This window comes from Anticarsia gemmatalis, chromosome 30 (assembly GCF_050436995.1).
Source record: "Anticarsia gemmatalis isolate Benzon Research Colony breed Stoneville strain chromosome 30, ilAntGemm2 primary, whole genome shotgun sequence".
Taxonomy (NCBI): domain Eukaryota; kingdom Metazoa; phylum Arthropoda; class Insecta; order Lepidoptera; family Erebidae; genus Anticarsia; species Anticarsia gemmatalis.
In genome coordinates this window covers 4,934,435-4,961,451 of record NC_134774.1, presented here as the reverse complement: position 1 = coordinate 4,961,451, position 27,017 = coordinate 4,934,435, and the positions used below count along the sequence as shown (strand labels likewise).

Below are 27,017 nucleotides of genomic sequence, written 5' to 3'. Positions count from 1 at the left end.
TTGACTTAAAGAGATTCGTTCGGAAACGTGAGGGGAATGTTTAATTGTTAGTACGTTTGTAAGAAAATAAGGGGAATATAGACTTAATAGACTGTTATATTAACCCCCGGTTTCTGAGGTACATTTAGCGGTAGTTTATCTATTTAATTCGTTTAAATTCATATAAAAAGACGCTATTGAATAGATGAACTACCGCTTAATGTACCTCAGAAAGCGAGGGTTAGTGAACTAGATGAATAGAGGGAAGTCTGACAACCAGTCTTACTTAGTATCGTGTTATAAGTCAGGTAACAGTGTTGTGTAGGTCTGATAGACAGTCGCTGCATGTACAATACTGGTATTCAGCTGCACCCGGTGAGACTAAAGCCGATTACAACATAGCTGCAGGAAGGACTAGGCAGAAATGAATAAATAGACGAGGAGTTCTCCTTCTTATCGTATGGTTAGTGGTAGCGATTTTCGAGCGACTTTTGTAGATTTCTGGTGTACAGATTATTTTGTTTCTTAGTCGCGACTATAACTTATGGCATTTTATTGTGTACAGGTATTTTGTAAAGCTGACTGTACCAGACGAGTACGAGACGCCCAGCTTAAATACGACTAAGCGCCTAACCCATCTATGTAATGATCGCGCCAAGGTTTGCTAAACCCACAGATCGTTTACCGACCGATGAGCGTTACTGGCTATGGGCGCCTATTGGCTAATTGAAGATATTAAGATGTAAAAAATGATGTAATCAAAACAGTATCACTCGGGAAAAACACTTATTTATACGTATCACCCCGCAATGACTACAAATTATTACTTACTTACGTAAGCTGGACCGGCAACATCACAAGGCTCGCTATCGGCGCCGGCGCGTCTCGATCCTGTGACGACAATGACACTTGCGGCGAGTGTATTACCTACCTACTTACGAGTTATTATCACTTATTGTTACTTAATCATCACTAATCACTTCGAGTTTTTAGAAAAATAATGCAATTTGTTTAAATATTCACGTGCTAAATGTGATCACCATAGAGAGAAGTGTTAGGAAAAGCAATGTTTAAATTTTTACGTGTTTAATATGATCGCCATCTCGAAGGATATAAAGATCTAAATTTCTAATCAGTGTTGCATATTAGCGTGCACTTTTGCTGATAACAAATCTCCCGCCTAATCTATGGAACGTATACTGTGTAAGGCACCGTGAAAACAACACAAACACTCACTACATAATAATTACACTACATTATGGCGTCCTTATCGCAGTAGGTAAACTTATTATTAAGTCTTTTTTACACAAAACAGTAACTATTAATATTTAATTACACGAAAAAGTAAAACAAAAACAATTAATAAGTGTCCATTTTGCGTAAAAATTAATTTCATTTTAGTTTTTACCGCGCGAAATGTTTTAATGTGTGTCAAGGCCACAGATTTGGGAGAAACTGACGGGATGGAACGCACGTCGCGTGCGCCGCCCAATAGCAGAGTCGCTAAGAAAGAGAGGCTTTATTGTAGTAGCATTCTTTCTCATTTTAATTTCATTGATACGAATATCATATGACTCGTGAGTCCGGTGAACGAACTTTACTAGAGTTGTTTGCGTACAGGCCGTGGAAATTAGTTAACAGCCGCTACTGTCTGACCGAGCAGCCTCGCGATAACATCTCGGTCCCGCTCATTTCAATCTGAAAGAAAAGAGACCTAGTGCGTAGCTTATGAAGTTAGAAATCGTTAATGCTGTTATTAATAAATAATAATAATTAATTACCGAATTATCTATTTTATTGCCTCTGTGGCGCGGTCAGTTTTACATGCGACTGCCGCGCAGGAGGTCGGGGAAAAGTATTTTCTGTGATTTATGTAAAAAATAAATGCAAAGTCTCCAACCCGCACTTGGCCAGCGTGGTGGACTCAAGGCCTAACCCCTCCCTCATTACGGGAGGAGACCCTTGTCCAGCAGTGGGACAGTAATGGGTTACAAAAATCTGAGATTGTCTGGAGTTAGAAAGTTGAGGACATAGACCTCTGTGCCGCGGAGAGAACGTAAGTCATGCGACTGACCTGTCATCGTTTCGGTTATCCGTTCCCATCGGAATATTAGAATCCCGACACGGAAAGCAAACCCGAGACCTATGAATGGCAGCAGAATATACTACTAACTCTTCACAAAATCATTCAAATAATTTCTCAGTAATATTCGCATTCATATTGTTAATATTTACTTCAATAAAACAACTTTATTCAACTTATATTTTATCCTCCATGTAAAGTAGATATAAACATAATATTATCTTTATTTTGTAGTTCATAGTCTAACTCGCCATATAGCTCCCAATCCGCATCGTTGATTAGTACGAGAATGCCTGGCCTTATGGACTCGCCCTGAAAAAATAAATATCAATATTAAAAAACTCTTCCGTTACTGACTGACTGATGGACAACGCACAGTCGAAACTACTAAATGTACAAACTTGACATTTGCTATGAACATTCCTTAGCAAGTGTAGAGCACACATCCCCGGTTTATGAGGTACATTAAGCAGTAGTTTATCTATTCAATAATGTTTAAACTCATGGAAAAAAAGTTTGAATAGATAAACTACTGCTAAATGTGTCTCACAAACTGGGCATAAGAGAGGATTTTGAGAAATTTCTCACAAGGGAGTGAAATTCCATGTGTGAGAGTTGTTTAAACAGTTGTTGTAGTAATGTAAAGTGTCACTTGATCACTGTGATGTACTCTACCTCTCATAGAGACATGTACCCAGCAGTAGGATTATGATCACGTTGTTATAACGGTGAAGGGACGAGCAATGTCATGTGTGAGAGTTGTTTAAACAGTTGTTGTAGTAATGTAAAGTGTCACTTGATCACTGTGATGTACTCTACCTCTCATAGAGACATGTACCCAGCAGTAGGATTATGATCACGTTGTTATAACGGTGAAGGGACGAGCAATGTCATGTGTGAGAGTTGTTTAAACAGTTGTTGTAGTAATGTAAAGTGTCACTTGATCACTGTGATGTACTCTACCTCTCATAGAGACATGTACCCAGCAGTAGGATTATGATCATGTTGTTATAACGGTGAAGGAACGAGGAATGTCATGTGTGACAGTTGTATAAACAGTTGTTGCAGTAATGTAAAGTGTCACTTGATCACTGTGATGTACTCTACCTCTCATAGAAGACACATGCCAGTGGGACAATAATTAATTAAATTATTACCTGTAAAAACAACTCCGGTCTTTCTCTCAATAAATTATCTTTGATCCACAGTAAAAGTTCTCTGATTGTCCATTTATCCTTATTACTGTCTGGTAAATATTTATTTAACGCTGGCAACTCTATTTCCCGCTTTTTTATTCTGTCAAATAGAAGTTCTGCTCCACCACCAAATTGTAGATGTAGTTTTAAAGTTTCTGCCATTTTTGAACTGAAAATAAGTTTTATTTTATCATTATAGCAAGATAGACTTCATTGTTAGTAATTTAAATGATGGTATTTTGTCTCTAATCTTCACTGAGTTGGTGCAAAGACACCCCCTAACTCCGTGAGAAAAAAATCCCAGCATGGAGATATTATAAACAGAATTTCAGAATTTATACATGCAGCTGATGACTTAGCATAATAAAAACACATTGAGAGTGGCATTCAATGTTTTAAAAAAACAAATTTGTTTATAAATATGATGTTTTCATTATCTTTGAATCAAGATCCATTTAACAATAAGATCATGGGAAAGCCTGGAGACAGAATTTAAGGCAGTTATTATGGATGTTTTTAAAACGTGCACTTTACTAGTGTGTATTGTATTAATAAGTACCTACGTAGTCCAAGTCCCATTTTGACAAATATACACAACATAAGAGCTACAAAAACTAACAGAACAAGGAAATAATTATAGAAAACATCAACAACAGATAACTAATGAGCTATTTAATTTTTCAACATATCTTAACAAGCTTCATGTAACTTACCGTCTCAGTGTATCACTTTATGCTTATACTATATAATAATGGCATAATATTTTTATTTTTCACTGCAATTGTTGTTAATCAATTTTTAGGTTATGTTTTGAAGTTGTGACTCATGTCAACTGTCATTAGTGTCAGTGTTATTGATAAAATATGTAGTTTGAGACCAAGGCTTTTAAGATCAAGAAACTACTAGATAGTAAAAGGTACTTTTCTTCCGCACTACCAGAGAGAAAAATCCCGTATTTTTCTAAACGATATTGATATACAAAAGTAACAACTGCGTACTGTATATTTTAGTGGAATAATGTCTGCAAGGAATTATTAGCGTAGCAGTGGCAGTAACAAAAACATGAATGTTTTTCGTTCAAACGGCTAAAACGTATTAAATAGAATCATAGTAATGTGACAATGTGCAGCGAGCGAGATTTCCATATATTATAATGGCATGACATAGTGAGACACTATACTATAATTTGGACACCCGATAAATGCTAAATCAATCCGCCTTTCTTCCAATTAAGTATTTTCCAGTATTTTACATTTAGCGACTGTCTATCAGACCTCCGCAACACACTTGCATGAATAAGGTAATAGGACATTAATTTATAAATAAAACGCCATTATACAAAATAACATTATAATTAAAGTGTGCACAGCACAAGTCGACATAATTGATAATAATCAACATTTCAGAATTGTATCAAATTATTTATTTATTCAATACATTACGCTCACAACTCACTTTGAGATAGAGAACACCTAAGGCATATCACTCGCTTGTATCTTAATTAGCTGATCCAGATTTTTATTAGGGGGAGGGGGTAGTAGGAGGGGGAGGAATTGAGGTCTTCGGGAGGGTATGACGTGTAAGAATAATTAATGAGGAGGCCTGGGTTGGTATGGTTTTTGAAGTATAAAATATAGTGTGAGTGTTTATCAAATGATAAATGGGGCTGAGATATGATGGTGGGGTTAAATCTTTAAGTAAAAGGCACTTGGGTAGAGTGGGGTGGAGAGGGGTGTAAACGGTCTGTAGAATCGACGTGACGAAGGGTTGAAGTAGTGGAGGAAAGGAGGCTATTAACATATTAAGACACTTGTAGTTCGAAGCATGTGTCGAGGATATGAAGTATGGGGGGGACAATGAGACACTTTGGGGGGAGTCGAAGTAGTAACACTTGGGGGGTGATATAAGATGTTGAAAATAGGGGGGACTACGTATGAGAGGGTCTTTTGGGGGATGTATTGTGTCAAGGTGGGGAGGGTCGAAGTAGTGGCTTGAAATTTGGTGGGGAGACTTGGGTAAGTAGAGTGTCTGAATATCTTAGGGTAAGTCAAGTGGCAAGGTGACTATCGGAACAGCACCTCGACACACTTCCTCAATATTGGTGACCTTGTCTTCCATGTGTGGGGGGAGGGGAGAGGAGGATATGATGTTTGGGGGTGAATAGAGATGTGGGGGGCGGGGGTAAAATATGATGTGGGGGTGATATGATGTCTTCGGATGTCTTGGTAAAGTGCAATATAAAGAGGGGGGAGGGACATAGGGGGGGTTTTATTATCGGAACAGCACCTCGACGCAGGGCATGGTGGTCTTCTTGGCGGCGGCAAAGAACAGGAGCGTGTCTCGGAGCGCGGCGGGGAAGTACGGCGCGCCGATACAGCGGGCCAGGGACACGTAGCAGGGGGGGAGCGACCAGCGGATAGTAGGGGACTTGTCTTCTGACTGTGGGCGAGAGAACAAAGTATTATAATATCTGCATTCTGCACGTTTGTGGCAGTGGTTAACGTAGTCACCTCGCCGCAATAACCGTAGTACCACGTGTGGTTTCAATCACACCCGGGTACGAGTATGTATTTACAAGTATATAAGTATGTTTATCAGCTATTTGTTTACCATACTACTTTTTATTTATATACCAGCTGACCCGGCAAACGTTGCTTTGCCATATAAAAAAAAATATTGTGTCACTTAGGTGTATGAAAAATAGATGTTGGCCGATTCTCAGACCTAGTCAATATGCTCACAAAATTTCAAGAGAATCGGTCAAGCCGTTTCGGAGGAGTATGGCAACGAAATCTGTGACGCGAGAATTTTATATTTTATATATTTTTGTTTTTTTGTGAATCTATACCATTCTCAGATCCCTTTGAACACATACAAAAAATGTCATCAAAATCGGTCCAGTCGTTTAAGAGAAGTTCAGTGACATACACACTTACATATATCAGCTTAGCCTTTCTTCCAAGCTATGTTGGAGTCGGCTTCAAGTCTTACCGGATGCAGCTAAATACCAGTGTTTTACATGGAGCGACTGCCTATCTGACCTCCACAACACAGTTACCTGGGATATAACACGATACTCTTCGGTAAGACTGGTTGTCAGACTTTCAAGCTTCTGACTACTGTTAACGACTGTCAAAGATCTTCGAAAATGACAGCCGGGTCCCACAATTTAACGTGCCTGCCGAAACACGGAGGAACTCGATATGTATAAGATGGTCACCCATCCACAGATCAACCTCGGCAAGCTTTGCTTAACCTCAGAAATCGATCCGCGCGGCTGCTGTTAACTAAGCCACGAACTCCTCCATATACATAGACATACACACTTACAGAAGAATTATATATATAAAGATTTAAAATACTATACCTTTATCAGCTTCAGATGCGTCAACACAGTGTTAGCTAGCAACCAGCTGGCCGCGTGCGTCTCTCCCGCTCGCTTGATGAGTAGCTGGTACATTTGTTGAGACAGGTCCATGGCCTTGGCGCTCTGGTCCGATAGGCCTGAGACACATAATGTTGCTTCTACGTAGGCGCGGATTGAGTCTGATGGGTCTTTTATTGACTGCAAAAAAAATGATGTTTTTAAAGACTACTCTCTCATTAAGAATTGCTCTTGTGTCGCGAAGACTTTTACAAATATAAATATAACGGACACAAAGTACAACCAGACCTGAAACAGCTATTTGTGGATCACACAATTCATAGTTCCGTGTGGGAAACGAACCCACGACCTTCCGGCGCACAGATAATGGCGTGGTGACCATCTTAACCACTGCGCCATGCAGGCCATCGAATATTTTTTTATAAAAATAAACCCTCCCTTGTTCGGGAGGAGACCCTTGCACTGCAGTGGAACAGTAATGGGTTAAAAAAATATATAAGTATTGTTATTGAGGGGACAGGGAGACAAGGGGAGGAGGGAGGGGGAGGGGGGAGACATAGATAGAGAGAGAGAGAGAGAGATGGGGCGGGGGGGAGATTGCGGGGAGGGAGAGGGAGATAGGGAAAAAGAGAGTTAAACAGTTGTTGTAGTAATGTAGTGTCACTTGATCACTGTGATGTACTCTACCTCTCATAGAGACATGCTAGTGGGACTGTACTTACTTGTAGATGTGCATCTATGACGTCGGTCGCGTTGGCTCCTAGCTTCATCAGGTTGTCCAATGATGGCTGTTGAAGGAACCGGCCTACGTCTGTCTCTACTTCCTCCACTCCTGGAAATAATAATAACATATTTTCATAAAGTGGTTAGCGTGGTCACCTCGCCGCAATAACCGTAGCGCCGCATGTGGTTCCAATCACACCCGGGACTAATCTTAGTGTGATGAGCACGAGTATCTGTTCTGAGCTTGTTAATGTATCTATATAAGTATGTATTTACAAGTATATAAGTATGTTTATCAGTTATTTGGTTACAGTACAAGCTCTGCTTAGTTTGTAATCAAATGACCGTGTGTGAGTTGTCCAACAATATTTATTTAATTATTTATTATCTCGTGGCTTAGTTAACAACAGCCGTGTGGATCGATCTCTAAGGTTAAGCGACTCTTGCCGAGGTCGTTCTGTGGATGGGTGACCATCTTATACATATCGAGTTCGAAGGCACGTTAAATTGTGGGTCCCGGCAAAGATCTTTAACAGTCGTGTCAGAAGCTTGAAAGTCTGACAACCAGTTATACTTAGTATCGTGTTATAAGTCAGGTAACTGTGTTGTGTAGGTCTGATAGACAGTCGCTGCTTGTACAATACTGGTATTCTTACATCCGGTGAGACTGGAAGCTGACTACAACATAGTTTGGAACAAAGGCTAAGCTAATTTATACAGGGTGTCCCAAAACTCAACGATAATCTGAGACAGGATGAAAGGCCAAGTCATACCGGCTATAGGAAAAATAAAAAAAAAATTCCATATCACTTAGTTCAGCAATAATAGACACTTTTCAAAAAAGTTGAAAATCCACACCCTTGGTCGCATTTTCAAGTCCTGTGATCACCAATGTCACAATTTCGCTGTGTTTTTTTGAATTTCGTGATCTTAATTAAATATGCTATTAATCGTATAACAAATTAATGCACAAAACATTGTTAATTTAATAAAAAAAGTTAAGTTTTAGTGAGTCATCTTTCTCAAAAATATCGTTAGTCAACTTTGACGGTTCATACTGAAAAAAAAATGTACTACACTACCCTTGGCAAGTTATTTCAAAAGTTGGCGCATTTAATCAAGATTTCAAAATAGTATAACACTTGCCACTTTTCTTGCCATTAAAAATGTTATTTTTATTTAAACGAAGAGTATCCTCGCAAATGGATCGGACGCAGTGGTACAATTTTATGGCATCCTCGTTCCCCCGATCTAAATCTAGTAGATATTTTTTACTGGGAATGCATAAAAGAAAAAGTCTATTCAAAATCAATACAAAATCTATCAGAACTTCGCCAGAAAATTGACACAGCGTCAGAGGAAATAAATGCAAGAAATTTTGCTTGACTGGTGAAAAAATCTTTTGTACGTCGTTGCAGAGCCTGTATTCGTGCCAGAGGAAAGCAATTATTTTTAGTAAACATGTAATTGAGTCAGTCTTTAACAAATATTTAATGTAATAAACATAATAAGTTATAATAATTAAAAAAAAAACAATGAACGAACCATCGATCTTATTTAATTATTCTCCTTAAACTAAAGTAATTCCGAATTGTTTTCCTCTAGCATGAATTCAGGCTCTGCAACGCCTTACAAAAGACCTTTGCACCAGTCAATCAAAATTCCTTGCATTTATTTCCTCTGACGCTGTGTCAATTTTCTGGCGAAGTTCTGATAGATTTTGTATTGATTTTGAATAGACTTTTTCTTTTATGCATTCCCAGTAAAAAATATCTACTAGATTTAGATCGGGGGAACGAGGATGCCATAAAATTGTACCACTGCGTCCGATCCATTTGCGAGGATACTCTTCGTTTAAATAAAAATAACATTTTTAATGGCAAGAAAAGTGGCAAGTGTTATACTATTTTGAAATCTTGATTAAATGCGCCAACTTTTGAAATAACTTGCCAAGGGTAGTGTAGTACATTTTTTTTTCAGTATGAACCGTCAAAGTTGACTAACGATATTTTTGAGAAAGATGACTCACTAAAACTTAACTTTTTTTATTAAATTAACAATGTTTTGTGCATTAATTTGTTATACGATTAATAGCATATTTAATTAAGATCACGAAATTCAAAAAAACACAGCGAAATTGTGACATTGGTGATCACAGGACTTGAAAATGCGACCAAGGGTGTGGATTTTCAACTTTTTTGAAAAGTGTCTATTATTGCTGAACTAAGTGATATGGAATGGACCAAGATCCCAGAGCTGCCAGACCTACGTCATTTTAGCAAAGCTGAAACTTTGAGGATTGTTAGTATAAAGGGTCTGTTAAGAGGTATGCACATCCACTACCTTGAAAGCGGGGCCGTTTCTGAGGTAGCGCGGAGTGAAGGTGCGTAAAAAACGACCCAACCTACGTTATAGTAGCAAAGTTGGTTTTCAGATATGTTATTAATGATATTATGTAGAATTAAAATTGACTATTGCCAGACCGTTTCCCGGGGCCATTACTTCTGCCAGACGCCTTAAATGTTATAAAAAAATGAGGTCAACTACGTCATAGTAGCAAGCCTAAATTTTATATATGTTATTAAAGGTACAATTTTAAGACCCCCTGTATGCGGACAGACCATTCCGCAGGGCCCTTCGTCCCCTAGACGCCATTAAACTTTCCCTATGAGTGCGAGAGTAAGAGCATTATTCATACGCATAAATGAAAAACAATTGAATTAAAAAAATAAAAATTGAAAAATTATTGAATACTAACTGACCCGCGCATCTTTGCTTGCGTCACTTAAGAGAAATAGGTCAAAATGTTACATAAACGGGTTATGTAACATTTTTCACTGGTACTCTGCTCCTATTGGTCGTAGCGTGATGATATATAGCTTATAGCTTTTCTCAATAAATAGGCTATCCAACAGTAAAATATTTTTTTATTCGCACCAGTAGTTCCTGAGATTAGCGCGTTCACACAAACAAACAAACTTCTCAGCTTTATAAAATTAGTATAGATTAAAAGTACTTGGAATGTTTAGGAGGATAAGTAACATTATTGTGGGAATTATTTTAAAAATAGATATGGTTTACACTATTCACAAAAATTATGAAAAAAAATTGTAGTCATTCATCATCATCATCATTATCTGAGCTCTTACTTCCCTCATCAAATTGAATATTTAAATCATCTCCACCATCGTCTTCATTGTTACTTGAATTCTCTGTAAAAAAAATGTAGGTAATGATGTTGAAAACAGTTACAAGTAGGTATATTGAAATAATTTATAGTTAAAATAAAATACCTAATTCGTTTTCAAGTGATTCGCTTACGAAACTTGGCAATTGGTCACCATCAAACCACTTAAAATGATAATGGTTATCCTTTAGAACCCACCCTTTATTTGCTGGGCTTAAAATGCTAGGACGCTTTATATGAGCATTACTCCAGACACCCGCAATATAATTTGCTCGTCGAAATTGTTGAAGCAATTCAGATTTACAAGGAGGTAAATTACTTGCGTCGAATTTTTTAACATTTTGCCGGTGGAATTTCTCATTCAAATCGCCGACTGTATACGTGTTAATGAAAAGTTGTAGCCGTGCAGCATCTACATCAATTAATCCGGGAACATTATATAACTCGCAGATAAATTTTTGAATTACATCAAATATATTTTGTTCCTTCGCTTTATCAATAGATAATTCAACTTCTCCGAATTGAACAAAAGCTTCTTGATATTCTGGCGATTTCTTTAAAATTTTAAATGGTCTGAGCTCAATTGATGTAGATGCTGCACGGCTACAACTTTTCATTAACACGTATACAGTCGGCGATTTGAATGAGAAATTCCACCGGCAAAATGTTAAAAAATTCGACGCAAGTAATTTACCTCCTTGTAAATCTGAATTGCTTCAACAATTTCGACGAGCAAATTATATTGCGGGTGTCTGGAGTAATGCTCATATAAAGCGTCCTAGCATTTTAAGCCCAGCAAATAAAGGGTGGGTTCTAAAGGATAACCATTATCATTTTAAGTGGTTTGATGGTGACCAATTGCCAAGTTTCGTAAGCGAATCACTTGAAAACGAATTAGGTATTTTATTTTAACTATAAATTATTTCAATATACCTACTTGTAACTGTTTTCAACATCATTACCTACATTTTTTTTACAGAGAATTCAAGTAACAATGAAGACGATGGTGGAGATGATTTAAATATTCAATTTGATGAGGGAAGTAAGAGCTCAGATAATGATGATGATGATGAATGACTACAATATTTTTTCATAATTTTTGTGGATAGTGTAAACCATATCTATTTTTAAAATAATTCCCAAAATAATGCTACTTATCTTCCTAAACATTCCAAGTACTTTTAATCTATACTAATGTTATAAAGCTGAGAAGTTTGTTTGTTTGTGTGAACGCGCTAATCTCAGGAACTACTGGTGCGAATAAAAAAATATTTTACTGTTGGATAGCCTATTTATTGAGAAAAGCTATAAGCGATATATCATCACGCTACGACCAATAGGAGCAGAGTACCAGTGAAAAATGTTACATAACCCGTTTATGTAACATTTTGACCTATCTCTCTTAAGTGACGCAAGCAAAGATGCGCGGGTCAGTTAGTATTCAATAATTTTTCAATTTTTATTTTTTTAATTCAATTGTTTTTCATTTATGCATATGAATAATGCTCTTACTCTCGCACTCATAGGGAAAGTTTAATGGCGTCTAGGGGACGAAGGGCCCTGCGGAATGGTCTGTCCGCATACAGGGGGTCTTAAAATTGTACCTTTAATAACATATATAAAATTTAGGCTTGCTACTATGACGTAGTTGACCTCATTTTTTTATAACATTTAAGGCGTCTGGCAGAAGTAATGGCCCCGGGAAACGGTCTGGCAATAGTCAATTTTAATTCTACATAATATCATTAATAACATATCTGAAAACCAACTTTGCTACTATAACGTAGGTTGGGTCGTTTTTTACGCACCTTCACTCCGCGCTACCTCAGAAACGGCCCCGCTTTCAAGGTAGTGGATGTGCATACCTCTTAACAGACCCTTTATACTAACAATCCTCAAAGTTTCAGCTTTGCTAAAATGACGTAGGTCTGGCAGCTCTGGGATCTTACTCTAGAATTTTTTTTTATTTTTCCTATAGCCGGTATGACTTGGCCTTTCATCCTGTCTCAGATTATCGTTGAGTTTTGGGACACCCTGTATAATATCTTTCTGGGATTAACCTACACCACTAGCAGTAACAAAGTACCAGGGCATCATATACATACCGGAGGTGTCCAGAGTGATGTTAGAGTGTGAGTCATCCAAATGTTGCGCATCCTCCGTGGCGCTGTCCTCAGAGTTCTGTGAGCCCTCCCCCTCCTCGCCCTCCCCTTCCGAGCCGGAGTGCTCAGACTCCGAGTCTGTTACATCTGAAATAATAAATAAATAAATATAAATATCATTGGACAACTCACACACGGTCATTTGATTCCAAACTAAGCAGAGCTTGTACTGTAACCAGACAACTGATAAACATACTTATATACTTGTAAATACATACTTATATAGATACATTAACATGCTCAGAACAGAATAGATACTCGTGCTCATCACACTAATATTAGTCCCTGGTAAGATTGGAACCACACGCGGCGCTACGGTTATTGCGGCGAGGTGACCGCTTAAACCACTGCGACAAACGTGCAGTTGTTTAAGTTATTTTTTTGTTTTTCGAGGGAAGTTCGTAAGGATCGTACCAAGTGGCGTTCTCTGGTCTCTGCCTACCCTTATGTGAAGATGTTGTGATTGTATGTATGTATGTATACTCACATTCGTCTTCGCTTCCCTCCCCGTCGCTCAGTTCCGCCGAAGCGCCGAGTTTGTCTCTCATTATTTTCTTGTTTGATGCCCCTCCTAAACTGTTACCTATAATTATATAAAATAAATATTACTACATAGAATATAAATAACTCTCTAAAAGAATTGAAAATTAAAGTTTTTCATCTCCTATTTTAACCTCTTAAAGGATGATATATAACTCAAAGGTAACTGACTGATACAGTGATCTATCAACGCACAGCACAAACCACTGGACGGATCGAGCTGACATTTGACATGCAGGTACATGTTATGACGTAGACATCCGCTAAGAAAGGATTTTGATCAATTCTACCCCTAAGGGGATAAAATAGGGGATGAAAGTTTGTATGAAAAATCTGTCTTAAGTCACAAACGCAGACGAAGTCGCGGGCAAAAGCTAATCCTACTAATATTATAAATGCGAAAGTTTGTGAGAATGTATCTATGTACGGGTGTTTGTTACTCTTTCACGTAGATACTAATGAACCGATTACAATGAAATTTTGTTAATATGTAGGTAGCTGAAGAACCATAATAACACATAGGTTTTTATCCCGGAGTTCACGAGGGATCGGGATTTACACGGGAAGGGTTTCCACGCGGACGAAGTCGCGGGCGGCCTCTAGTCTATATATATAAAAATGAGACCCGTTTTCCTCGGTCACGGCATCACGCGTGAATGGCTGGACCGATTTTACAAATTCTTTTTGTGTTGTATTTGTTATTATTAGGAGAAGGTTCTTACGGAAAAAAATATAAAGAAAATCTCTCAGAAATATTGAAAAATAGACATTTAATTTTGCATATTTTAGGCGGTACGGTTGCGCGGGTCAGCTAGTTAGTAATAATGACTGGGAGTCCTTTGCCCAGCAGTGGGACTGTAAACATATAAAGTGAACTAATTACCAGCTAGTACCACTCTGCTCAGTCTGTCCGCACTATCGGGTAGCGCCGTGATAGCGTCGACTACATCCATACACGCTTCTCTGCCTATCTCGTTGTGACTTAGGTCTAGAGACTGAAAGAAAATAAAATATGATTATAATGTATTTTATTTATTTATTTTTGGTTTGCTAACAGTTGTTACATTTTACATAGTTTAACAAAATTTTTCATATAAGGTTTAATGTACAACCTTATACTATAATGTATTTTAAATCATTCATTTAATACGGTAGTTGCCTATCAGTCAAATCAGCTACTCTTTATGAAATGTCAAAAACCAAGCCCGAAGGCCTTTGACATGGCTTAACGACTGTTATCTTTATTAACAACAACCGGGACCGACATTTTACGTGTCCTCTGAAGCACGGAGACGTCTAGTTCAAATACCACTATGCGGTGACCCATCTGTGGAATGACCGCGCCTAGGTTTGCTTCACGCACTGATCGTTTACCGACCAGTGCTTCACCGTTGGAACAAGTGATAGTTATTTCTAATACACACATAACTTGGAAAAGTCATTGGTGTGTTGCCTCGGAACCTGCGACCACTTGCGTGGGAGGTACCACCTTTAACCACTCGGCTATTGTACTTACCTCTAGTAATAAAGAGTTGTCTTTGAAAGCCTTCGCCAGAGCCTTAGCACCTTTACTCTTGAGCAAGCAGTCACCGAAATTGATGCTTTTCAGGTTTTTCAGGCTGTAACCAACAAAATAAATTAAATTAGGATAATTTTAGTCATGACATATGACACCAGTCATATTATCGATTCTATTCTTGAGCTAGTTTTTTTGCTGCTTTTATACTGAAAAGTTTTCGATCTTAATCCTGTTTCGAAAAGTCCCAATTCGAGAATTCTCTACCTACAAAATCCTTAAAGTCCTCGCGAATACAACAAGACGTTAGTTAAGACCGGTTTTAGCAAGACAAATAGAGTTATATCTCCAAGTAAAGTCCCCGACGACAAACACTGCCTTTACCAGTGCCATGTTATATTCAAGTGTTAAGGAACAAAGTCCCTTAATAAAATCTCCGGCTGAAAAGTCCCCTACGACCAACGTTTCCCCAACGCCTTAGCCGTCTTTGAACGACGTAATCAGCAAAGTCTCAATAAAGTCCCCCCAAAAGTCCACGGCGTATTCTACTCACTTGACTAGCGCAGCTGCGATGGCCTCGGCCCCCTTAGCGCCGACCGTGTTGTCGTTGAGGTTGAGCGCGGCCAAGCGTGAGTTGTGGCTGAAGGCGCGCGACAGAGCCGTCACCCCCACGTGATAGATGCCGTTCTGTGGCATCGCCACCTCTTCTACTGTTACTAGTCAGTTAAGACCCCGAATTTAAGTCCCTTAGTTAAGTGTCTATACTACAAATACCCATTATACCATCGCTACAACGCCTTCCAGTGTCTTAAAGCAAAGTCCCTTGATAAAGTCCCCGGATGTCGATAAAGTCCCCGGTCAAAAATTACTCCTACGACTAAGATCTTGCTTCTGTAACACTGTAGTAGCCTTCCAGAGACCTAAAGAGAAAAGTCCCTACAAAAGTCCCCCACCAAAAAAAGTCCCCGGCGTATTACTTACTTGACTAGCGCGGCTGCGATGGCCTCGGCCCCCTTAACGCCGACCGTGTTGTCGTTGAGGTTGAGCGCGGCCAGGCGTGAGTTGTGGCTGAAGGCGCGCGACAGAGCCGTCACTCCCACGTGGTAGATGCCGTTCTGTGGCATCGCCACCTCTTCTAGTGTTACTAGTCAGTTAAGTCCCCGGAATTAAGTCCCCTTAGCAAGTGTCTATGCTACAAATACCCACTTTAACATCGCCGCAGCTAATTCTAGTGTCTTAAAGCAAAGTCCCTTAATAAAGTCCCCGGATGGCAATAAAATCCCCCGCTAGAAAAAGTCCCTTATGACCAAAATCACATTTCTACATCACTTTTACGTCTTCCAAGAGCCAAAATCCCAAAGTCCCTAATAAAGTCCCCGGCTGAAAAAAGTCCCCGGCGTATTCTACTCACTTGACTAGCGCAGCGGCGATGGCCTCGGCCCCCTTAGCGCCGACCGTGTTGTCGTTGAGGTTGAGCGCGGCCAGGCGTGAGTTGTGGCTGAAGGCGCGCGACAGAGCCGTCACCCCCACGTGGTAGATGCCGTTCTGTGGCATCGCCACCTCTTCTAGTGTTACTAGTCAGTTAAGTCCCCGAATACAAGTCCCTTAACAAGTGTCTTAATCGCAAATACTCACTTTAACATCGCCGCAGTGTATTCTTGTGTCTAAAAGCAAAGTCCCTTATAAAAGTCCCCGGCTGTCGATAAAGTCCCCGGTCAGAAATCACTCCTACGACTAAGATCTTGCTTCTGTAACACTGTAGTAGCTTTCTAGGGACCTTAAAAGCAAAGTCCCCGAATAAAGTCCCCGACTGAAAAAAAGTCCCCGGCGTATAACTACTCACTTGACTAGCGCAGCGGCGATGGCCTCCGCGCCCTTAGCGCCGACCGTGTTGTCGTTGAGGTTGAGCGCGGCCAAGCGTGAGTTGTGGCTGAAGGCGCGCGACAGAGCCGTCACCCCCACGTGATAGATGCCGTTCTGTGGCATCGCCACCTCTTCTAGAGTATCCATGTTCTGGGAACAAGAAAACATACATGTTATACATCTATACTAATATTATAAAGCTGAAGAGTTTGTTTGAACACGCTAATCTTAGGAACTACGGGTCCGAATTGAAAAATTCTTTCAGTGTTAGATAACCCATTTATAGAAGAAGGCTATAGGCTATATAACATCACGCTACGACCAATAGGAGCAGAGTAGCAATAAAAAATGTTACAAAAACGGGGTAAATTCTCTCTTATGTGACGCAAGCGAAGTTGCGCGGGTCAGCTAGTGACAACATATACATAAAATCACGCCTTTTTCCCATAGGGGCCGGCAGAGACTCAAGAACACACTTGCTACGATCCTTACAAACTTCCCTTGCCTCATTGACACGTACCATAACATCTAACTTCGTCCACGTGGTTTGTGACTTAGGACAGAATTTTCATACCAATTTTGATCCCCTAATTTTTCCTCTTAAAGGTGGAATTGATCAAAATCCTTTCTTAACGGATACCTACGTCATAACATCTACTTGCATGCCAAATGTCAGCTCGATCCGTCCAGTGGTTTGTGCTGTGCGTTGATAGATCACAATCCCCGGTTAATGAGTACAATTAGCGGTAGTTTATCTATTCAATAGCGTTTAAACTCATATAAACATGACAGTATGAATTGATAATATATCAGCCGAGTCTTTCTTCCAACTATGTTGTAGTCAGCTTCCAGTCTCACCGGATGCAGCTGAATACCAGTATTGTACATGCAGCGACTGTCTATCAGACCTCCACAACACAGTTACCTGGCTTATAACATGATACTAAGTAAGACTTGACAGACTTTCAAGCTTCTGACTACTGGTAACAGTTGTCAAATATCTTCGAAAATGACACCAACAATTTAACATGTCTCCCGAAACACGAAGGAACTTGATATTTATAAGATGTTCAACCATCCACAGAACAACCTCGGCAAGCGTAACTTAACCTCAGAGATCGATCCGTCTAATTAACAACCTAATATATAATAGGATACGGGAATTAACGCGAACACGCATTTTACCTTAAAATGCCTAACGTTTCGGCGCAGGTTGCACTCGCCGTGGTCGCAGGCTGACTGACGTGGTCACATGGTGGACGTTAATTCCCGTATTCTATTATACATTAAACATGCACAACCTCCTTTCTCTTCAACTAGGTTAAATTATAATAATACTTACTTGAAACACATTAGCGAGTGCCTTAGCGCCATCATTCTCGAGTCTGTTTCTTCCTGCGATGAATATCTTCAGTTTGCGAGGTCTGGCTGCCAACGCGTTAGCTAGCAGCCGTCCTCCCGTGATGCCTAAACCATTGTTGTTAAGTCGTAGTTCCTGGAAAATAACATTATTATTCTTTTTCTTATTGTATGGTTAGTGGTCAATGTTGTTCAAGCCACCCAGAGGCCTTTGACGTGGTTTAACGACTGTTATCTTAGTAGACAACAACCGGAAAAGACTTTATACGTGCCCTGCAAGACGCCCAGTTCAAATACCACTATGTGGTCACCCATCTATGATGTGACTGCGCCAAGGTTTGCTTAACCCACAGATCGTTTACCGACCGGTGAGGACAACTGGCTATGGACGCCTCATTATTCATAAGATGCTTTTTGATACAAATTAAGAGAGATTTTCTCTCGAATCTTTATACTAAATTTCAAGTTTCTATACTCAGTAGTTTCGGCTGTGTATTGTCCATCAGCCAGTCAGTAACGGAAGAGATTAGATTAGGAGGAGTTTTAGGCCTTGAGTCCACCACGCTGGCCAATGCAGGTTGGGGACTTTGCATGCATTTCTAATACACACATAACTTCAAAAAGTCATTGGTGTGTTGCCTCGGGTTCGAACCTGCAACCAGTTAGGAGTCGAGGCAGGAAGAGATTATTATATAATAAATTGATTGCTGCCTTACCTCCAACTCACTACACACGTCACTTTGCAGTAATTTGGCTAAACCTTCCACTCCGATTGGTCCGAAAGCGTTGTCACTCAAGTCTAACACTGAGAGCCGAGCGCCCGCTGTGATCATACCGTCTCCTAATGCAGCCTGGAATAAGATTAGTAAGTAAATAACAAAGAAAGTATTACAGTATCTTAGTGGTTAAGTACAGGTAAAATGTACAATTGTTCAGCTTTTCTTTCATAATGATAAAAGAGCATTTCCCTTTGTTCAGAAGGCCTTTGCCCAGCAGTGAGATAGATTATAAATAATAAAAGCACTATAAAAACTGTTTTATAGTACAATGTTTGATGTACAGTGTTATATATACCCTCTTATTCATAAACTCACTATAAACCTATTTTAGTTAAAAAGCTACTGCTAAAGAGTGAAAGAAACAAAACTCTTTAAGAGCCTTTCATAACTTCATATATTTTTATGAATAAGAAGGATAATGTTAAATCAAAGTTTTAGCATAATTAACTAAAGGTCATTATATAATTACTATATAGACAACCTCTAATAATTTGTGTTTCATTACCCCCGATTTCTGTCGACAAATCAGAAATCGCTCACGACGTTTTCGTCGAGTATAGCCGACCGTGACAGTCAAAGGTACAAAAAATAGATATTGAATAGATCAACTACTGCTAAATGTACTCAGAAACCCGGCACAAGAGAGTAGCGGAAAACTTAGCAACGACTTAACAACATTTATAGTCATCAGCCAGTAATAACAATATTACGATATTTGATTGCCCCTTTCGAAAAACTCTTTTACAAAAAACAGGTAAAGAAAATATTAAATCTCCCCTCACCAAAGCAGGTGGTATCTCAGTCTTCATTCTCCCAGTGAACATATCCGAGAACCTTGCTATCTTCAACTCGGGATGGTGTTCCAATGCCTTAGCGATCGCCTGTGCCGCTGACACTCCGAGCGTGTTGCCCGTGAGTGTGAGGTACTGGAGGTCTGGGCACGCGTTGATGGCGTCCACAATCGGCTGGGCTGGAAGAATACAGATAAGTTAAGTAATAGATCAGGGAAAAAGTCTTTTCACATTATAGTATGTACAAACTTGTAATAAAATCTCTTTAGCTTCAAGAATATGAGTACACGGTTCATTAGGTTTCTTTCAGTGAGCTCATGAGGTACCCAAATATCGAGCTTTTTTGTGTAGAGAAAAGATTTTATTACAAGTTCATACATACTATAATGCAAAAAGACTTTTTCCTCAACCTAATAAATACATCTTATATCAGGGGAGGAAGTGCTGACTAATAGCTGATTGACACTACGTCCACTCTTGATCCTTTGTGTCACCCCCTCCTTTGCTACTCTAGATGTAGGGGGGCAAATCAAAACAATAATATACATACATACAACAGGTCTTTTCCCCACACAATACATACTTATATGGATAATTTTTAGTTTATGTTTATTTCCAGTTTCCACAAGTGAAGATTTTTGTGAATAAAAATGGTGTAATTGTTGGTAAATGTAGTTGTTGTTATGTGTTCCAAATTATATCAAAATGCGTTCCATAGTCTTTTCATGATTGAGTAAGAAACATCCACCCAAACATTTAAAGTTATGCATTTATAATATTAGTATAAATATTAGTTAGTGGCCCCAGCAGATATTATTAACCATCGGGTACTGATCACAGCTACTTCTTTCAACATTTGTAACAATCATCATCACTTGGCACATTTTAAATTTTACCATGACAACATCATATAGCCAGTCATATCAATGGTATTTTGTTTTGTATTAAGAAATGATTAACCAAATATCGATTGTATTGTTGACACTGTTGTTTGTATGTACTTTCGTCAAAGGAGCCTTTATAAGGCAAGTAGAAGCACAAAAGAGGTCCATTTATGACGCCAAAGTCATGAGCATTATTTTAGGTTATGTTCGATTAAACAAATTAAAAAACACTGTAAATGAACATTATAGGTAACAATAAATTGCTTTTATATCAAGTTTAATAATAAAGGAAGGTTATTGTCGCATAATAATAGTAACTAAGGAAAAAATAACACGAACTCACCATCTTGCGCCGAATCTAATTTCAGCGATTTTCCAGAAAAATCTACGCCACTAATCGGTCTGCCGGAGTCGGCAAGGGCCGAATTAATCGAATTTAAATCAAAGGAAAACATTTTCGTCACTTCACCACAATAAATAAATTAAAAACTTTACAAAACACGTAAATAATCACACAAGCAACGGACTTTTTTTCAATTTTTTCGTCATCGCTTGACAACGCTCGTTTTCAAGAAATTACTCATTGTTTTCATCTTTGTTTCACGTATGAGATTAGAAAGAGACAATGTCAGTTCAATGCTTTCAATTAAAAATTTAAGAAACTGGAAAGTTTTTATTGTTAGAGATTTAATGTTTCGTTCGTAAATTAAACTTTAGTTTCCCGTAGTAAAAACTACCAAAATGATTATAAATATTAAATAAGGAGATAGTTGCGGTATCCTAGATACGTTTTACATTCGTAATAATAGATAACAATTTATAATTACCTATAATAAATTCACCTGAAAAACATAATCAATGCATGATTAAAATCGTAATTTAAAGTTAAACAATTTTTATGAACCCAGTACAAGTACAAACTAAAACTAAAATCTAGCACTAAAGTAGGTTGCCTGATTTTAAGAAACTTTTTTAGCTCCTATTATGGACCTTGGTACGATTTCTTTTAATTGTGTTAAAAACGATAGATGTATCGAATAACCTATCGGAGGAAACATTTTATTAATGTTACTATAAGTAATTACTATTTGCTGTTTTGGGTCTGTTTCGTGCCCATTATTTGTATATCTCTGTATCGCGATCCATAAAACAACAAACAAATAAAAAACACATAGTCAAGAAACGAAGTAATGATGGTGTGCTTTCGTTCCGTCAGCCACTGACTGACTCCTTGCCTACGCGGTGCGCCCGTGCTGTCCCTTACTCCCTTGTTTTTGGTTTAATTTTCTCTTTCTTTCTTAATAGTCGCTTATTGCCACACTTATATACATAAATAACTGTCGCGTCTATTAATAAAGCATACATTACTTGCAGCCAAAGTCGTGAAATCAATTCATTATTTTATTACCAAAATACTACGATTTTTCACATTCCTACCATGTTGATTACGCAACCTGCTATCACCTAGCAATACTATCTTTCCTATCAATGTCATGTTCATTCAGTCAGTCAAACGTGGGCGTTGGTGATTGTGATCAAATCGTGACGTAGATAATTATATTTCTATTCCCAAATTCCTAGCAATCGGAATTCGGGAGTATCCTGTGTTTATCACAAGTGCATACAATTTGACAGCTCAACACTATGGCAGGTTTGTGTTTACTTTTTAATTAAAAAAACAATCTATAAACTTCCGTTTGCATCAGTTTTTTGTAGATATTTTGATTAATATCATTAATTAAATATGAGCGCTACGTTACACGTAATTAGAATATTAAATACTGCTTTAAGTGAACTAAGTAACCAAAAAAACAACTTGCGTATCTTCTTAATCGATAAATAACGGTGAATTTATAAACAAGTCTCGTCATTAAACTTTACTTATCGTTAAAGTAAACATGCAACAGATTTATCTTTTGAACTTGAATTTTCAGGTTAAGATAATAAACTTGTTTATCCTTACAAATAAAACACCTTTATTTATTTTAACCTAAATTTTTTAACACCTAAAAATATTTTTTTATCTGGACCGGTATATCTATCTAATATCTATGGCTAGTTAACCTATTTTTTTTTCGAACCTAACTTTCTAGGCAAAGATCTTTCCAGTATTATTCCACAGTTCATAATTTTTATGAAAAATATTATCTTTTCAATAATTTAAACTCTAATTATGCCATTAAAAAGTAGCTAGTTATTCACAGAAGGGGTTAAAGGTTAATAATTCAATACAATGCTGTCTCATTGCTCAGTTTGGAATTTGAATCACCTATTAAATGTCTATGAAAGAGGTTATGTTCGGTCAATGTTCATAATTCTGCCACATTTAATACTATTCAAATGACTAAAGGCCAGTTTTACAGGGGATATACAAGTGATAGATAACCTATCCAATAGATAAAGTGACAGCAAGGCCTGCTTTTACTACTTCAAGATAAGTTCTAATCTGATGAGATTTTATTACACTTAAATATAAGTAGGTAGTTTATATATGTATTATTGTTAGGTATATTTTTATTTGTATATTATATAAGTTGGTAACTTAAGCAGACTCAATTTAGGTAAAATTATTTGCATTTTACTCAAATTGAGTCTGCTTAAGTCATTTAGTAGTAAATTTTCCTTTAAAAACAAGCAATATTTTTCCTTATAATTTTTGCATTGTATAATTCATATTCAACCAAGCCCAACCCGCACTTGGCCAGCGTGGTGGACTCAAGGGCTAACCCCTCCTTCATTACGGGAGGAGACCCTTGCCCAGCAGTGAGACATTAATGGGTTAAATTGATTTATTTTATTTATAATTCATATTACTATGCAAAATCAAAACACCTGTGGATCACTCGTACAAAAATAACCAAAATAATGCTCTCAGCTAATAGTTGTAGACTCTACAGCAAAGACCTTAAAGGCAGTCTCAATAAAGTTAACTCTAAATATACAATGCAGGCACTCAATATGTATAAGATGGTCACCCATCCACAGAACAATCTCGGCAATCGTAACTTAACCTCAGAGATTGATTCACATGGCTGTTGTTTATTACCGCACCAAAAATCAAAGCCAATATGTTTAAAAAAGCAATATAATAAAAAAAAAAGTCATTGTGAGAATGAATAATATAAAAATCATGACATTTGTGACAATCTAAGGCATATATTTTTATCTTAACAATCTAAATTGTATTAGGTATACCAGCTATCTTATTTGTTAAAGATATCACACGAAAACTATGTCATGTTGAAGTAATATACAACTGTTTTTAATAAACTTTGAGGCGCTCATAGCCAGTTGCGCTCACCGGTCGGTAAACGATCTGTGGGTTAAGCAACCATTGGCGCGGTCGTCCCATAGATGGGTGACCGCATAGTGGAATTTGAACTGGGCGTCTCCGTGCTTCGGAGGGCACGTTAGAAGTCGGTCCCGGTTGTTGTCTACTACGATAACAGTCGTTAAGCCATGTCAAAGGCACCTCGGGCGGCTTGAACAACTTTGACACTAGGTAGTCAAATATTAACACTCGCGTTTCTTAATAAAAAATACTTTATTTAAAATATCTTAATACTAAACGAGTGTACAGTCGAACGTGAGATGCGGAACAGAACCCTTAGGTCTAAATGACATGCACTTATATTCGATTACGAGCTTTACATGTGTGTATCGGTGAGACCTCACCTCATGGAGTCTCATGACCATTAGCCAGAATCGAATGTTTATTAGTTTTATTAGTTAAGAGGCAATATGACCAGTAGCAAGAATCGAATGTTTATTTGTCTTATTAGTTATTGAGAAGTGGATCAGCTTGCGTTGCTATGGCGAGTGGCGTGATGCGTTTCAGTTAACTAATATCGTATGTATGGGACTGGGACGCATAACTCCTCCCTCCGTAAGTTCAAAATCACGTTCGTTAGGACGTCGATTTTGACACAATAATACATTCTTATAACGATACACAGAAATAATTAATACAATGATTAAAATGAGGTAGATTATTATAGTTCCTAAACTTATACTATGCACATTCACAAATTGTTTTTCACTATTTAGCACTGCACTTTTGTCTTTCAACACATGTGTCAGGAACTGAAGATTTTCTAAGTCGATCTGGTCCAAGTTGATTGATTTCTTATGCGTGATGTCTTGCGGCGTGGTGATCTTTGGCAGATGTATCTTTGGTGTACTGCTGAAGACTGATTCGCCTGTTTGAACACGACGTTTCCGTAATGTGAGCTTGCCTATTTTAACTTCACAAGCGTTGTTGAGGCTCAAGAGATAAGTGCCCATGATGACGTGTTGACTCATGTCGTTTTCACAGATTTCCGTGAGAACTGTATGCGAACCTGTGTATATGATCCAAGAATCTGGTTGAATCGATTTTATCTTAATGTCGGATGTTTCGACACATAATGGAGAACACGATGTAATCGGCGTTGTGAATTTCATTAAGTCTTCGATGCACTGGCTATCTGCTTCAGGTGATATGTAAGTTTCATAGCATAGAAACTTTCCATCGTCGACTTCTCTGCATGGCTGAGAGAGTGGTAATACTTTCGACCCTTTTGTTAGGATGAAGGAATGTTTGGAGGTAAGCAGGAAGGTAAGGTTTATGTGAGGATTATACATAGGGAATGGATATAGTTTATAATAACTGAACACATCTAACTGAACTGTAGGAACTGTCATTATAAAAATTATTTGTTTGCCTTTCACATAACCTTTAATATTTATACAATTTTCTAACTTAATTAAGTTTTCCTTAGTTACTGGGAAAATCAACTTATCTGTGCTCTCAATATCCTTTAAAACCTTATATAATTCGTTTGAGTCTAATATCGATTGATGCAGTACATTCAGTCTACTAAATGCTATGGCTGTTTCTACCTCGTCTAAACGCACAAGTAATATTTCGAAGTTATGTATCAACAAATTAAAAGTGTTTAAGACTAAATTCTTACTCCTTTGGAATTGAGTCGCATTTAAAATTTCTTCTATTTCCTGTATAGTCTTATCAAGAATTATGAAGTTATTCCTTGTGGAATTTGTAGTATTTACGAAAGTATCAACTATTTCGGAAATAAGAGTAATTTTGTTAACAAGTGCATTTTGCTTTGATTCTATTTTATTTAACAAATGATCGTATCTTAAAGCATCTTGGTGATCTAAGTTACCTGTTATAGCTTTTATAAGTGAGCCAATGGGGTTAATCAATCCTCGTTTTATTCTAACACTAGGAACTAACTGGTTATATTTGTCTATAGTTAAATTCATAATATATTCGGTTTGTAAATGAGCATCTACAATACTACCATCTAATGTGTATAAAGCTAACTTATCGTTTGTATAAGTAATTAATTGGTTATATTTTTCTACGTTATATTTCAAACTACTACTTACTAGTTCTAAGTCTAATTTCTTAATGATATTCCAGTCGTAAAGACTAAGCGAAGCTTGACCTTCCTTCACGGGAAGGATGCCGGGATTGTCCTCAACTTGCTGCAGTTGAAGGGCCTGGCTTAGGGCTACATGGGTCATCATCCACAGGACGTACCTGCGAAGGACGTTTTATATCTTTAATAGGAACTTTATGCGTACGGTTTTGCGTTTGAACAGTGACTGTGTTCCTATTCATTTCGTTGATTATTTTCGCGGGTTGATAACGGGGTTTGTCTTTGCTCCGTCTGGTATTAACACCTTTAATAAACACGTTATCTCCTTTTTTAATGTTAAATTTAGTTTCGCCGCCTCGTTTTTCCTTTATTTTCTGCTTGGATTGTAGCATTTTATTATGGAGGTAATTATACAAATATTTGGTTCTCTTAACATGTTCCTTAACTAACTGTTGCGTATAACTTTTGTTAAAATCTACGTTAAACATAGAAGACGATTCAGTGTGACCAAACACGACTTCAAATGGTGTAAGTCCCGTTGTTGAATGTATTGATTGATTGTAAGACATTATGGAATAAGTCATTACGGTTGCTGCGTCCGTAATTTTCCTATCATATTTCGCGAGTCTATAAATCTCTATAATAGTAGAATGGAACCTTTCTACAATTCCCACAGAATTAGGGTTATGAGGTGTCCCTATATGAAGATTAATTTTGTAAAACGTTAACATTTCTTTTAATAAATTATTGTTGAATTCGCTACCTGGGTCAGCGCTTATTTTGGTTGGAATGCCGTAAATTGAAAAGTATTTTATTAATGCTCTAATAATCTCCGGTGTGGATCTATTAGATACTTCAAACGCCTGTCCTAATTTGCTGAATGCGTCGACTACTGTTAAGAAGTATTTACCTTCTATTGAAAACAAATCCATGAAAATTTCCTCGAAAGGTTTTGATTGAGTTTGTGTTAGTTGTAATTCCGGTTTTAAGGGTTTTCTATCGTACTTCATCTTTTTACAAGTTTCACACGAATTAATTATACTAGAGACAGTTGAATCTAGATTATTCCAACAGAATGTCCGTTTAAGGTGCGCGATTGTTTCCTTAATTCCGCGATGGCAGGTTTTTCCCTGATGGTATTTTAATACTATATCGCGTTGTTCATTTTCATCTTCAACGTAAA

At 37.8% G+C, this 27,017-nt stretch overlaps 3 protein-coding genes across 3 annotated transcripts in view; 1 reads left to right on the top strand and 2 right to left on the bottom strand.

Moving 5' to 3' along the window:
- Window positions 1-2,234: 2,234 nt before the first annotated feature.
- Window positions 2,235-4,095, bottom strand: Urm1 (Ubiquitin-related modifier 1). Its single transcript, XM_076133785.1, has 3 exons — window positions 3,972-4,095; window positions 3,220-3,427; window positions 2,235-2,374 (listed from the first exon to the last, which is right to left on the bottom strand). The coding sequence occupies exons 2-3, from the start codon at window positions 3,418-3,420 to the stop codon at window positions 2,246-2,248; spliced, it is 330 nt and encodes a 109-aa protein (XP_075989900.1). The 5' UTR covers window positions 3,421-3,427; window positions 3,972-4,095; the 3' UTR covers window positions 2,235-2,245.
- A 496-nt stretch (window positions 4,096-4,591) lies between these two features.
- LOC142985486 (ran GTPase-activating protein 1-like) lies at window positions 4,592-21,013 on the bottom strand. Its single transcript, XM_076133688.1, has 12 exons — window positions 20,791-21,013; window positions 19,555-19,742; window positions 18,710-18,844; window positions 17,977-18,129; window positions 16,615-16,784; window positions 14,772-14,874; window positions 14,139-14,250; window positions 13,203-13,298; window positions 12,659-12,802; window positions 7,366-7,475; window positions 6,626-6,823; window positions 4,592-5,697 (listed from the first exon to the last, which is right to left on the bottom strand). The coding sequence occupies exons 1-12, from the start codon at window positions 20,900-20,902 to the stop codon at window positions 5,530-5,532; spliced, it is 1,689 nt and encodes a 562-aa protein (XP_075989803.1). The 5' UTR covers window positions 20,903-21,013; the 3' UTR covers window positions 4,592-5,529.
- A 915-nt stretch (window positions 21,014-21,928) lies between these two features.
- Window positions 21,929-27,017, top strand: part of LOC142985401 (cytoplasmic aconitate hydratase-like) — a 58,108-nt gene continuing 53,019 nt past the window's right edge. Inside the window, exon 1 of the mRNA XM_076133536.1 lies at window positions 21,929-22,098. Within this exon, the coding sequence (XP_075989651.1) occupies window positions 22,092-22,098 (7 nt within the window). The 5' untranslated portion in view covers window positions 21,929-22,091. The remainder of the gene's footprint in view (window positions 22,099-27,017) is intronic.

Excerpts from the sequence above, each read along its gene's own strand:
- Urm1 (XM_076133785.1), bottom strand. The coding sequence starts at position 3,420 with ATGGCAGAAACTTTAAAACTACATCTACAATTTGGTGGTGGAGCAGAA. Across the intron at positions 2,375-3,219 it reads GACCGGAGTTGTTTTTACAG|GGCGAGTCCATAAGGCCAGG; the intron begins GTAATAATTTAA and ends TTATTTTTTCAG.
- LOC142985486 (XM_076133688.1), bottom strand. The coding sequence starts at position 20,902 with ATGTTTTCCTTTGATTTAAATTCGATTAATTCGGCCCTTGCCGACTCC. Across the intron at positions 14,875-16,614 it reads ATCGCCGCTGCGCTAGTCAA|CCTGAAAAACCTGAAAAGCA; the intron begins GTGAGTAGTTAT and ends TGTTGGTTACAG. Across the intron at positions 5,698-6,625 it reads CGCATCTGAAGCTGATAAAG|TCAGAAGACAAGTCCCCTAC; the intron begins GTATAGTATTTT and ends TCTCGCCCACAG.